Below are 13,260 nucleotides of genomic sequence, written 5' to 3' on the forward strand. Positions count from 1 at the left end.
TAACGGTGATCGTTAAATGGCTTTTTTAAAATCTTTCTTTCCTCCTCTCTCCCCCCTCCCCCCCAAAAAAAGCAGAGTGCTCCACTATTCTCATACATCCCTACCATTCCCTGTCTGTTTCCCAGCTTTCTTTTCATCTCTCTTTTCCCCCCCTCATCTCATCTCACAAGGCAGTCTGATCCCTCAGAATATCTCAGCTCTGAACTACCAGCATGGTCTACAATTCCCATCTCGGATTCAGTGGTCTGGTTTATGCAATGCCTAGATTCCTGACTTTTGCCTCTGGGACTGCGCTCACTCGCTGGGAGTACAGAGGTGCTTCCACCCCTTGATCACCACACTTGCATTATCAGTCTAATGCTGACTGAGTAAATGGAGCATTAAGCTGGCTGTAATCCCAGTCAGCATATTTTAGTAGTGCTAGTAATAGCAATCTCATCTGGTTTAGTTACTGTATTCACCATTGCCTGTCAAAAGGTGGGAGGGGAAGAGATGTGTGCAAATTGGCCATCATGTTTGCTTACAAATCCAACAACAACTCGCACTACTACCCTTCACGCAGGGTAGTATCTCGGAGAGCTTAACAGTGGTAGAGACTGATGGCAAGCCAGTCACTAAACGTGGCAGCTATTGAGCGTGAAACTCTTTTGAGATTTACTATATCTGGTGCAAGCATTACAATTGAAAAGTCCCGTTTTCCCCCCCCCACCTCCTGAATCCCATTTTCCCTTCTGGGTAATAAACCCAGTTTCCGCCATTCAACAGAGAGATGGAAAAAAATCTTTAAATTTACTTTTACGTCTGATCCAAACCGTCTATCTGCGTGCATGTTCACTTCCAAAGTCTCTCCTTCCCATATCCCTTATATTTATTAATTAAATTTATCTTCTCTTCACCCCCAACCCCCCACTTAATATCTATTTTGGTACCACTTGAGCTTGGTTGACTTGCTTTTGCAGGATTTGCAGATTTCAGACTTCCAACCCACTATTTTCTGAGATGTGGAATCTGGAGGGAGATTCCACTGATCATGGAAACCCTCCCACCAATGCTTACAATACACAGTTGCTACACTTCACAGTAATTCCTCTGAAGCCCTTTGAGAGATCCTCCCAATCTGAAAGCTGCTATATCGAATACAAGACTATACTAATCTTTGTTATAATCCTTGCATTTGATACAGCACCTGATCACGTTGTCGAGACATCTCAAAGCTCTTTACAGGATTTTACTGCAAAGTGTAGTGATTGTGTATTGGTAGGCAAACGTGGCAGCCATTTTGCGCAAAGCAATTCCTGTAAACGGCTGTGAAGCGAGTGACCAATTTTATCAGGTGCCTTGTTATCCTGTTTTTTTAAAAACTCCCTTCTTTTTCGAATAACGCTGTGAGGATCTTTCATGCCCACCTTCACGGGCAGACTGGGCCTTGGTTTAATGTCTCATCCACAGGACTCCACCTCCGATGATGTACCAGCGCTGGTATCGAGCTAGAATATTGCTGATTATAATCAATATTAATCATTAATATCTTTCTGTTCCCATTTTCCAGGCTTATGAAGGTTCTTTGAGCTGCCAACATGGCCTCCTCTGATCAATGGGCGTCTGCCAACTGAAACAATGGCCCAGATATCCAGCAGAAGTGGATTCAAACAGCCGGCTGCTGGCATGCGAGCCGTGGGCAGAGAAGAGGCCCTGCAGATGGAGACAGAAGCCCTGGCTAAGCTGCAGAAGGAGAGGAGCCAGGGCGCCAAAGACTGCCTAACCCGCTCCCTTGGCAGCGGCCACCTGAAGGCCCAGGCGGGGGTCCGGCAAGAGTACGACCTGATCCACTTTCCGGAGGCCGAGGGCTCGAACCAAGAGGCCGAGCGAGTGCTGTCCGACCTGGACATCAAGAATCTGACTGAAGCCGAGCTGGAGAAATTACTGCTCGACAGTAGTTTTGGTCCCAAGAGCTGTTCCCGTCCGCGCACTCTCCCCAACGCCCCTCTTCTCAGCTTGTCCTTTTCCGGTCAGCTGTACGGGCAGCCGGCTTTCCCTGCGTGTCCGTGGGCCGCGTCCACAGTGGGCTCTCGGGGGCCAGTGTACCAGGCCCCGCAGCCGCCCCTGAGCTTCCCGAAGCAGCCAGACGCCTTCCGCAATGGTTTCTACCCGGGCCAGTCGGGCTTCCGGCCCTTGGAGCCCCTTTACCTCAGCCTCCAGGGGCACCGCTTCGTGCCGTTCCCTCGCCAGCCTGCCGTGGCCGTGCAGGTGCCAGCCCTACCAGTCTATACGCCCGTCACCCCCGAGCTGGCTAAGCTGTATGACCAGATCGCCAGCACCTCGGAGTATCTGCGGAACAGCAAGTCCAGCGGGGACCTGGAGTCAGCTGGCACCATGGCCCCACGTCTCGCCACCTCGCCCGGCGCCAGAGAGGCCAGCAGCATGTTTGACTGGCTGGACCTCGATCCCCTTAGCAAGCCGCGCCTGGAAGCCCCCAGCCCCGGGGAGGGCGGCGAGCGAGAGGGGCCAGGGGCGGTCACCATCGCCGGTGACCCTTGGGAACAAGTCTTGCAGAGACAGGATGACACACAGCCTGCCTCCGCCACAGCGCGCCAAAGAGCGACCACACAGCCTAACGGGAAGGTCACCTCCGGAGCTTCGGTCACTCGCAGTTTGTCGCTCAACCTGCGCTCGACCAACTCCCAGCTCTCACACCGAGCCTCAGGGCACGGCACCAAGACTTCCCAGGTAATGTCCTGCCACTCGTTCTTTCCTGTGTAAAGTCTAAACAGTTTGTGTAAATCGAGTTGTCGTGTGGTTCAGCTCTGCAGCGATCACCCCCTCCACCATCCTCGCCTTCACTGTCTCCCCCTCTCCCCAGAGGATTAAGTTCCAAACCTTCGCCTTTAAAAACCTCCTCCCTACCTCTGCAACCTGCTACCACCATACCATCCCTCCGCTCTGTAGATACTGGCCTGCCCCGCATCCACCGCCCTGCCTGCTCCACCATCAGTGGTTAGGCTCTCTGTCCTTCTGCCCCCGCCCTCTGGAATTCCATCCCAGGGCCCCTCCCCCTCAGGTCCTCCTTGAACCTTGAAGTCCAATCTCAAGACCTTCTTCTTTGACTGTGCCTACGGAAATTCTCTTCCCCCACCGCAACTCCCAACCTCGAGTGCAAATCCTCACTGTACAGCATGAAGGGGGGAGATTTGTACACTATTGGGGATGGTGTCCCTTTTAATTTTTCCCCTTGTCTAAGCTGTGTTAGTCAGAGACACTCTGAGGAGCTGACAAGTTGAGTTGGCTTCTGGTTCCCTGACGGAGCTCAGTTTGGGGTTAGTGAATAATTTCACTGTGTTCCTTAGTGTGAGGAAGGCCATATCCCGCAGGAGAAGTGGTTTTCTCTAGGTTCCTACTTTCACATTCTCTGCTTGCCACATGTTCCTGCATCTCACAAAGGACCATCAACAATTGGCTCAGTCAGCAACACCCCTGCCTCTAGGTTATAGGGATGTGGGTTCAAAACCCACGTTGGGACTTTTGAGCTCATGGTCTGGGCAGACGCTGAAGTGCCAAAAGGTGCTGATTTTTGAATGAGACAAACAGGTATTCCAACCCCTCGGCTGGAGGTCTCATGGCAATGCTTGTAAATGGAAGGGAGGTTTCCCTAGCGTCTTGGCCAACAGATTAATTGGTTGTTTATAGGAACACTCTGTGCACAAATTAGCTGTTGCGTTTCCCATCAAGTGCACTTAGCAGCAATTTGCTGTGAAACCCCTTGAGACATTTTGACTTCATGGCCATGGTATCAAACACAAGGATTATCTTATTGGGTTTATATTTCTGTCTGTCTTTCCCTGTGGCTCACACTGCTGTTTACAAAGTACCTGCATCTGTTTGGATTTGACTGCACTGTTCATGCTGAAAGGGACCACTGTTTTCTGGCTGTTTTTTTTGGAGGGGGGGGGGTTGTGAGGGGGCAGATTTCCTTGAATGAAGTCTTAATGGCTTGTGGTTGCCAACGCTGCCCAGTCTGTGGGGTGGACAGACCACCTGGTTTCTGGGGCCACCCTGTGGTTGGAATAGCTGCCAGGAACACCATGTGAGTGGTTTCAGGATAACCAGCAAGACTTGAATCTTGTAGTGCTTAATTGGCGGAGCTTGATGCCAAGCCACGGAGAGAGTGGGGAAGGTGCCTGTAGGCTTGGTCATAGAGGAAGCTCTTCAGATGTGATCTGAAGACTGGCCAGGAGGAAGCAAGGCGGAAGGGTTGAGTCTGAGAGTTTCGGGACATGACAGCTGAAAGCTTAGATTCAACTTCAATTAAAACAGTGACTTTTCGATACCTACTAAACTTCACTAAGGTGGTTGTAACACCACCCACAGGAAACGGGACAAGCTCAATGGGAGGAATGTTAGTCAGGGGTGGTTGGAACCATTTCCACCTGTTTGTGCTGGCCACCTGATGGCTGCTGATGTTGGAAGGGATGAGACTGAAGGCTCGGTCACTAGGGACAACCGCTCTGATCCCTTCATGTAACTGCAGTAAAGGCTGTGCTGGTGAGGAGGTGAATGGGGTGGGGTTGTATTTTTGGGGAGTTTAAAGAGTGGCATTTTGTTTTTTCTGCACGTGATCTCCTGTCAGGTGGTGCAACGTTTCCACTAGCTCCTGACTAACATTCCTCCCATTGCGTTTGTCCCGTTTCCTGTGTTGCAACCACCGGGTGAAGTTCAGTACGTTTCAAAAATTCAATGCGATGGGTGACACTGAATCCTGGGTAAACTTACTTGTTGGTGGGTGGGGAGGAAATGTATCTGTGCAGCTGCCCCCAATTGTCTCAAAAGTGCCTCTTTGACTACTTTCGGCCATCTTTCCCTCCACACCCTCTTGGACCCTAACCCCCTGCTCGGTTACATAGCCAGTGCTGTGAATGTACTTTGGGATTTCATGCTGATGTGAAAGACACAATATAAATATAAATTGGATTGTAATTTTTGCCTGGTGATTCTAGGTGAGTCTGTTTTTTAAAATCAATGTTTTTGTTTCCAGTTTTTTTTCTTGATTGATTCATAGCGTAAATCAAGAAACATTCAGTTAATAAAATTTATCTTGCTGGCCGTCCAAAAAGGTTGACCGCCACTGTGTTAGAGAGACGTGAGGCGAACCTCTTGTTTGATAACAGGGGAATCTCTCATTACAACCATACTGAGCAGCGAAACAGCAAGCAAGTGGAATAGAATATCCTTCTCTCTCTCTAAGAATAAATCAAATGTTAAAAATCCTTGGCCCTATTTAAGAAGAGAAGGGAGTTGTATTTGATCCTGGCCAACAATCTGCAAGCTAAAATTAGTCTTTCGCTTCAGGATTCGTTGCGGGACATTAACGTGCGCAAGTTGGCTGCCAAGTTCGCCTGCACGACAGAGTAAAACCTCTGAAGTGATTTGACATTCTGATGAAAGGAAACATTATTATCAAATCTGTTGATCTTGTATCCCTCCACAATGTCCAAAAAGGAAGTGAAACTAGTACACAAGATGACTTTCCGCAAACTCTGCTCGTGTCTCACTGCATTTAATGAGTCCAGAGCATTTGAAGCAAGCCTGTTCACTGTTGGTTTTTATTCTGTGCATTGCGCGCTGCGTGATCAAGGCTGAAAGCCTACAATAGCAGTCCCATTGTGCAACCTGCACATCCTGTCTCCTGCTGAACACGAGAAAAAAAGTTAGGAAATGAGCAAGCACCAATTGTTTAGCCAAACCACACTTTTCCTTTTGCAGACAGCACTTTATTTATTTTTTTTGACGCTGACACTGATTGCGGTATACTGTAACTCCTTTGACTTACAGAATGTCCTGGCCAATAAGGCTTGCCCCATCCAAATTCCCACACGCTGGGTTGAGGGCGATGAAAGCAGATCTTTGCTGTTTTGTGGGATGTTACTGGCAACCACACCAACTTGCATTTATATAGTGCCCCTCTTGCAGGTTGGCATCTCAGAGCGCTTCTTGGCACTGAAAGAGCGCCATGTTTTGCCAGCATAACCACAGAAATATTTGTTTTGTTGAGCAATCTGACGCTTTTGACATAATATATGTGTAGATTTATAATCACTGGCGCGATTTTTGAAATTGAGTCATTTTTCTATAGACCAGGGAGAGCAAGAAAGGAATGCATACGGTATAATTTATCGACTGCTTTCTTCTTTCCCCTTTCTTTCCCCCTCTCCACACACTCTGGGTTTAATAAACTTTATTTTAAGCTTGAACTGTACAACCTTTAAGTAAACGTATTCCCAATGTTGTGTTTGAGGCTTTGAGAGGAAAATAATAATAATCCTTGTAGTTGATATAGTGCCTTATCGCATTGTTGAGACGCCTCAAAGCGCTTCACGGGACATGTTGTAAAGTGAATTGATCGCGTGTTTTGTGGGCGTGGGGGGGACACTGTTGAGTCTGCGTGCAGTTTTGACGCAAACGCTGCCATACATTTGTGTAAATGGATCCTGAGTTCCACAGCGCTCTCGTCTGCTGCCTTTTTTGCTTAATGTAAACCGATTACAGGGGGCTTCTTTCTCTTCCCCTTTCCCCTCCCTCCGCGGGCTAGTTTCCACCAACCAGCGGCCTACATACACCAGCCTGAACAGACTAGATCGTTGCCGTGTTCCTGACCTTTGCTATTCCTACCTTCAGAGCTGGAGACTGACTAAGATACCAAGAGACTGGATCCTGCTCCCAGCTATCAAATCCCTCCCATTTGTTTTGGAAGTTGACGCTGAATTTCCTGTTGGCATTCTCAAGTGACAACTTGGCATGTGTCTGGCATAGTTGATGGAATATCCTCCCCCCACCCCCCAAACTTCTTTCCCCCCACCCACCTACCAGAAAAAGGTTTGGAATAAAAGCTGAAATGCGTCCGCTTCATGTGGCCAATTCTCAGAACGCATAGTCAAAGTAATTGTGATTCCCCGCACCCAGAGGAAGCCCACAAGAATGTTTTAGCTTCCTTCCTTTACAGTTCACAGGATATTGTTGCAATTCAGGACAGCGGTCCAAAATAACTGCTCAAGGTCTTCAAGAGAACCGGACAGTGTACAGAGGCTATGGGTTGTCCTCACCCAAACACTCCTTTCTTTAACCCCCTCACCCCCCCCTCATTCCAAAAGCCATAAATCTCTTTATCAGCAGCCACTCTCAGCTGTTTTGAATCCTGCTCTAATCTGAGTGAAGTGATTGCAGCAGTCAGGATGCTGCAATTGTCTCCAACCTTCCTCATGTGGGGTAAGTGGGAGGCTGGTCGGGGCTCCTGATTCTCCAGCAGCATTTCTATTGGAAATTGCAATGGGCGAGAGCTATGATATTCTCCTGTGGTCAAATGGCCTTATATTACGTTAATTATTTATTTTAATTATTTTATTTTAACATTTATTAATAATAATATATTATATATAAATAGTCTCCCACTTGAGGCTCACAAATAAATATTGTAACTTTACTTGGGACGAGATGTTTGCCTCCAAGGTACTGCTGATGACAGACCAGCCAATTTGGCTCATCAACAGGACCTGCGGATACAGCCTCCAATTCTCTGGGGGAAGAAATATATTTCCCACTCGACTTCTGGTCACCCTACAAGCCAGAGCCCTATGGATAGAATGGTCTGAGCTGGACGAGCAGCAGGAAGCTTGTCAAACATTGCTCTCATGGCAAGTTGCGTGGCTTTAGCTGGGTAAACTCCCAGCTTTACTCCGATTCATATGATGGGGGTGCCAAAGCCTAGATTCTTGCCAGTTTGTGTATGCATAATACTCTTTGGAATAGAAGCAGAACCTGTCCCTCCAGGAGGAAGAGTGCACATTCCATGAAAGGTCTGTGTGTAGTGGCATATGTATGTGAAACTCTGCCTGGTTCTGATATCCTTAACCATGGTGATGAGTTTGCTCGTGTGACACCATGCCCGCAACATGAAAGGCCATATATAAATTTACCTGTGGCCTGTGAATTATACTCCCAATATGCATGGGAGGAGGGGGGAATATTTCTGGTGGGAAAATGATCCAAGTAAAAAGAATGAAAAGAACATTGAGCTTTTTGGATCTGTTAATGTTTGTAATAATGTTTGTTCTGCGCATTTTTAAAAAATGTAATTCCATGGTTGGGTGTTTTATTCCAGGGTGAAAATAGGAGCTGCAGTGTTCCCACAGGTGCTAGTTGTCTGGATCAAATGGATTCACAGAATCATGAGGTGGCAGCTTTTTGCCAAGAGATCACCAAGTAAGAACAAGGTTCACTTGTATATTTATATAAGGTTTTATATATTTATTGGTGAGGGCTATGATATATACAAATTATACAATTTCATATTTTGTTTTTTCACTCACAAAAATACACCCCACTGTACAACAATAATTCTTGCATCTGATATAGTGCCTTATCACACTGTGAACATCTCAAAACGCTTCATAGGATTTTACCTTTGGATTTGTAGGAAAACACTGCAGCCAATTTGCACACAGCAATGCTTCGCAAATGTTGTGAATGAGTGACCAATTATATTTGGGGGATTGCTGGATCCCACTTCCCCGTGAACAGGCAGACAGGATCTTGCTTTAACGTCCCATTCAAAGGATGATGCCTTTGACAATGCAGTGCACTGAGTGGCAGCCTAGTCTGCTCTGTTCTGGAACTTTGCTGTGTCTCCCTTTTTTAAAAAAAAGGGTGCAGTTTTTTGCAAATTGGATGAAATGGTGCGTTTCAAAGTCAGCTTCTTAAACTTTCTCTCTCTCTCTCTGTCTGCCTATCTCTCTCTATCTAGGATTCGGTCTGCGTGTCCGCACAACAACCACTCCACGAATCCCGGTTATATTTTGAGTCCCATCATGCTTCATTGGGACACGAATGGAGAGAGCACCAGCGTTAAGGTCTCCATCGAAATCGAAGGATTTCAGCAGCCGGTGACGTTCACCTGTGACGGTGAGTTTTCTCTCGCCTCTCCTGAAGATGTTTGACTTCAGCCTCTCCTTTCACGGGGACACTGTTCCGTGGGGGCCAGACACCCACCATCATCTCCCCAAGTAGCCATAATTCATGTGTAACGACTGTGTCAGCAGACTATTATATAGCAGTACCCTGCCCTCACCTGATGACTCTCCAGCAACAACTTGTCCTTCATCACACATGGGCTTGGGTTTCTTTATGGGGACTAAGTTGGACACCAAGCAAGGGATTGGCGGGAGGGTGGTCAGAGGTTTGCTTTGAAGTGAGATTTAAAGATTGGTGGTGGGGGGGAGTGAGAGACTTAGAGTGCTAGAGGGGTGGAGCCGAAAGCTCAGCTACGAAAGATGGCACAGAGAGGGCTGAGCACGCATAGTGAGCCTGAGTTAGCGGTGGAGTAGATGGGAGAGATTGTACAAGGTGGAGGTCATTTGCTAAACGATTGGGAGCAGAAACCCGACTAATGAAATTCCCTTAACAATTGGTGAAGTAACTGCTTCAATCGGTAAGGTTCCTTTTGGCTGCACTTCAATCTAGTTTCTTTTTTTAATCATTGATGCTCAAATGCTAATGGCGAGGTGGGAAATAATCTGCAGAGCCACACACGGTGCATTGACTCAATCAGGGTCTAATTTGCGAGATGTGTAAAGAGGAAATTGCTGCCCCCTGTTATGCAGTTCCCACAACACGCTCTTAGAAAGCCTGTTTCTGGACTCTTCCACGGCTCATTACATAAACAAGGGCACCCGTAATTTCTCTCTCTCCCTACATCACACAAACTAGATCCCAACTTGCTGAAGCGTTCGGTTGTCAGATTTTATAGTAACCTGGGGCACTCCTACAGAAAGGAGAATTTACACGTTGTATTTCCCCCTCGGGGAGAGGAAACTGGAGGACAAGTCTGCCTGGGATGCTTTTACACGCCATCTCTTGGCAGAGTGCTGGGAGTTTTCTGGGAAGCTATTTGACCTGGGGCATAGTGTTAACAGGGGGCTGCCCATCATGAGTCAAATCCAGTGTTTTTCACAGCAGAGCAGTTGGAGGATTGGCGCTCTTGAGCGTGAATCATGGGAGGGGAAAGGGTGTGGGGGGAAATTTGCGGGATATAGCTCATTTGTGGCCCTCGTTGACCCGGAGCAGGAAAGGCAGGAGGCTGTGGGGGGGTGGTGGAATCTGGTCCGAGTGAAGCCTGCCTCGATCAGCAATGCCTAAAAAATGCGAAGCATCTGTTTTTGCAGCTGAAAAGTTCTGCAGTGTTAATACTTTACCAAGCTGGAATTCATTCCTTTTTTTTTACCCTGTTAAAAAGTGGTGGGAGGGAGAAAAGAGGTGTATCCATCTTTATGCAGTTTTTTTTTTGCCAGAGAGTTGTTACAGTCTGGAATGCGCTGCCTGAAAGGGTGGTGGAAGCAGATTCAATAGTGGCTTTCAAAAGGGAATTGGATAAGATACTTAAAACAGAAAAAACTGCAGGGCTTTGGGATAAGAACGGGGCAGTGGGACTAGTTGGTAGCTCTTTCAAAGAGCCGCACAGGCATGATGGGCCAAATGGCCTCCTTCTGTCCTGTAAAATTCAATGATTTTAATAATCCTTGTATTTGAAAAAGGGCCTTATTTTGTCTTGAAGCGCTTTTAATAGTAAGGAGGAGGAGAATTAACTTTTTGTGTGTGTGGTTTTGCACTCTATTTCAAGTGCCACGTTTGTATTCAAGTCCATGCATTGTGAGCCTATAATTACCAACACATTCAAAATAATTAGGGTTTGAAATCCGCATCAGTTTAATATGTTGCCTGCAGACTCCAGTATATTAGTTGCCTGCTGCTCTCTTGGGAATAGATATTTTTCTAAAAAACAATAAGTTTCAGTAAACATAGTTCTGAAATTACACAGCAAGTTCCAACTTTTTTTTAATTCAGATTCCCAGCATTGCTAACTGGAGTGCTTTTTTTTTTAATTGAAATTCTTTCCACACTGGAACAGGAGTAGTTTCAGCCCCTTGAGCCTGTTCCGCCATTCTATTAGATCATGGTTGATCTGTACTTCAACTTCAATTACCCGCCTTTGCCTTGATACTCTTAGAGTTCCAGAATTCCACTATCCTTTGCGTGAAAAAATGCCTCCTGATTTCACTGCAAAGTGGCCTAGTTCTAATTTTAAGATTATGCCCCCTTGTTCTGATTTCCCCACCAGAGGAAATCATTTCTCTGTATTAAACCCCTTTATCATTTTAAACACCTCAATCAGATCACCTTTCTAAACTCGAGGGCATACAGACCAAGTTTACGCAATCTGTTCTTGGGGTAAAGCCAACTTCCAAATTGAGGCAACATTTTTATTTGGATGTTGGGGTTGCCCAATAAATGGCGTGAGGCTAAGATCATAAAATATCGGTCGTTATTTTGAAAAGAACTGAGAAATTTGCCTTCTAATACACATATGATTACTGAGTCGCTTGTGCGTTTTATTACAAAGGAGAGTGCTGAGGGTTTCAAGCTGCCCCTGGGGTAGATGTGTGCTGTGCCGTTACAAAATGGATCGTAATTGGGTTATATCGTCGCAGGATTAAATTGGACATCTTACAATATCAGTTGTATTGTATAGAAATGCTGTTTCGCAGGGATGTGGCATCCTGTTCTTGCAATTTCCAAGAAAGGCCGATTGTTGTCCAAGTATTGTCCTTTGTTCCAGGAACTTGAGTAGAGATGAATCTCAATTTTGATTACAGCATTCCTTTTGCACAGGCATAGAATCATTGAAATTTACTGCACAGAAGAAGACTGTTCAGCCAATTGAGTCAGCACAGGCTCTCAGATCAAGGCATCCATTGAATCCTATTGACCAGTCTTATCCCCATATACCTTCAAGCCTCTATCTGTCAAGCAACCAAATGCTTTGGATTTCAAATAGAAATAGAAAAATTAATCCATAAATACATAATATATCCATGTTGGGCACTTAATAGGGCATAGTATCTCTGCAGCTTTGGTTTCCTTTGAGCGATTGCAAGCTGGCTGTTGAGTTAAAGTACTGGACGAATCTGAATTGCGATGACCTTCCTGATGATCAGTTAACTATAAGACTTAGTTTCACTATTTGACCACTGAATGAATACGTGTCCGTACTCTACGGTGAATACCTGCTCTTGGAATTCACACATATATATTTGTGTGTATTTTTTTACAAGGTGGTAATGATTTGAGCTTTCTAACCAGCCACGTTTAACCCCTCTGTGTTTAATGTAAACAAAACATTGGCAGAGTGCAGCTAGGTTAAGTGCCTTTGGGAGGCGAGTCTGCGTTGCCTGCCAAGTTCAGTGTACTGTGTACGTAACTCTGTCACCTGCTAATTGCAGGCAGATGGAAGTGGACAGATTTGGAGAGAGACTCGCCATTCACATATTGTAACTCCCTGTGTGCTGTTTCAGGGTGTCGATGCTGCCCTGTGGTTCTGGCATGAGGCGACATTGAGTGCACTTGACTTATTGAAGCCTCTGCCTATATTCACAGTCTTAGTTGTTCATCCCACTTGCACGTGTAGCTTACAACATGCCTGACATTGCTAAATAGGCCCTGAGCTTGCTTGGCTTACAATCCAAGACCATTGAGTGCAGAAATGGTTTGTTCACCGCATGAAGTCTGCAATTATAGAGGATGGTTCTCTCCATACTGACACAAAATAATGGGCCAAGTGACTGTCTACTGTATTGTATATTTCTTTTGTTCCATATCCAGTCTCCCAGTTTAATCCCCTTCCATATTCCTCAAACATCTATTTTCAGTCCCTTTTGAAAACAATTTATGGACTCTGGCTGAACAACTGGTTAGGTCAGAGAATTCCACATTCCAACCACCCTCTGTGCTAAAGTTCCTGGAAAGGCTCCATGTATGATGCTTTAAATTGCTTAGCTCATTGATCAAAGATTAAACTCGTCTGAAATAATGCTATGAATTCCATTACAACATAATTCCGCTTGCATACTTACTCTTTGATTCTGTGATTTTTGCTTATGACTTCCTCAAGTTAGTTCCAAGATTAATATTTCTAACCTGTATAATTAGGGGGTTTTTCTTTTGTCGTGAATCTCTTTTCGTAGTCTGTAGGGTATTATACCAGACAATGCAATGGCTGTGATGAAAGGACATATTGCTTAAGGTCTTTAAGAGACGAAGAATGTTTCTGGGTGTAGTCTCATGTACATTATGTAAATTTCAGCGGATTTTTGAGGACTGGTTGAAATGAATTCAGAAGAGATTACCTTTCTGATTTTCCTCCTTTATTGTATATTCTAC

General features: G+C 45.8%; 1 protein-coding gene across 3 annotated transcripts in view; it reads left to right on the forward strand.

The window, feature by feature from the left end:
- The first annotated feature begins 1,553 nt into the window (after positions 1–1,553).
- pik3c2a (phosphatidylinositol-4-phosphate 3-kinase, catalytic subunit type 2 alpha) overlaps positions 1,554–13,260 on the forward strand; it is a 41,333-nt gene continuing 29,626 nt past the window's right edge. For all 3 annotated transcript variants that reach the window (XM_042341369.1, XM_042341370.1, XM_042341371.1), the window contains exons 1-3: positions 1,554–2,727; positions 8,150–8,250; positions 8,792–8,949. In XM_042341369.1, coding sequence (XP_042197303.1) covers positions 1,618–2,727; positions 8,150–8,250; positions 8,792–8,949 — 1,369 coding nt within the window. In that variant the 5' untranslated portion in view covers positions 1,554–1,617. The remainder of the gene's footprint in view (positions 2,728–8,149; positions 8,251–8,791; positions 8,950–13,260) is intronic.

The sequence above is a fragment of the Callorhinchus milii genome, unplaced genomic scaffold (genome assembly GCF_018977255.1).
Source record: "Callorhinchus milii isolate IMCB2004 unplaced genomic scaffold, IMCB_Cmil_1.0 Scaffold17, whole genome shotgun sequence".
In the NCBI taxonomy this organism is placed as follows: domain Eukaryota; kingdom Metazoa; phylum Chordata; class Chondrichthyes; order Chimaeriformes; family Callorhinchidae; genus Callorhinchus; species Callorhinchus milii.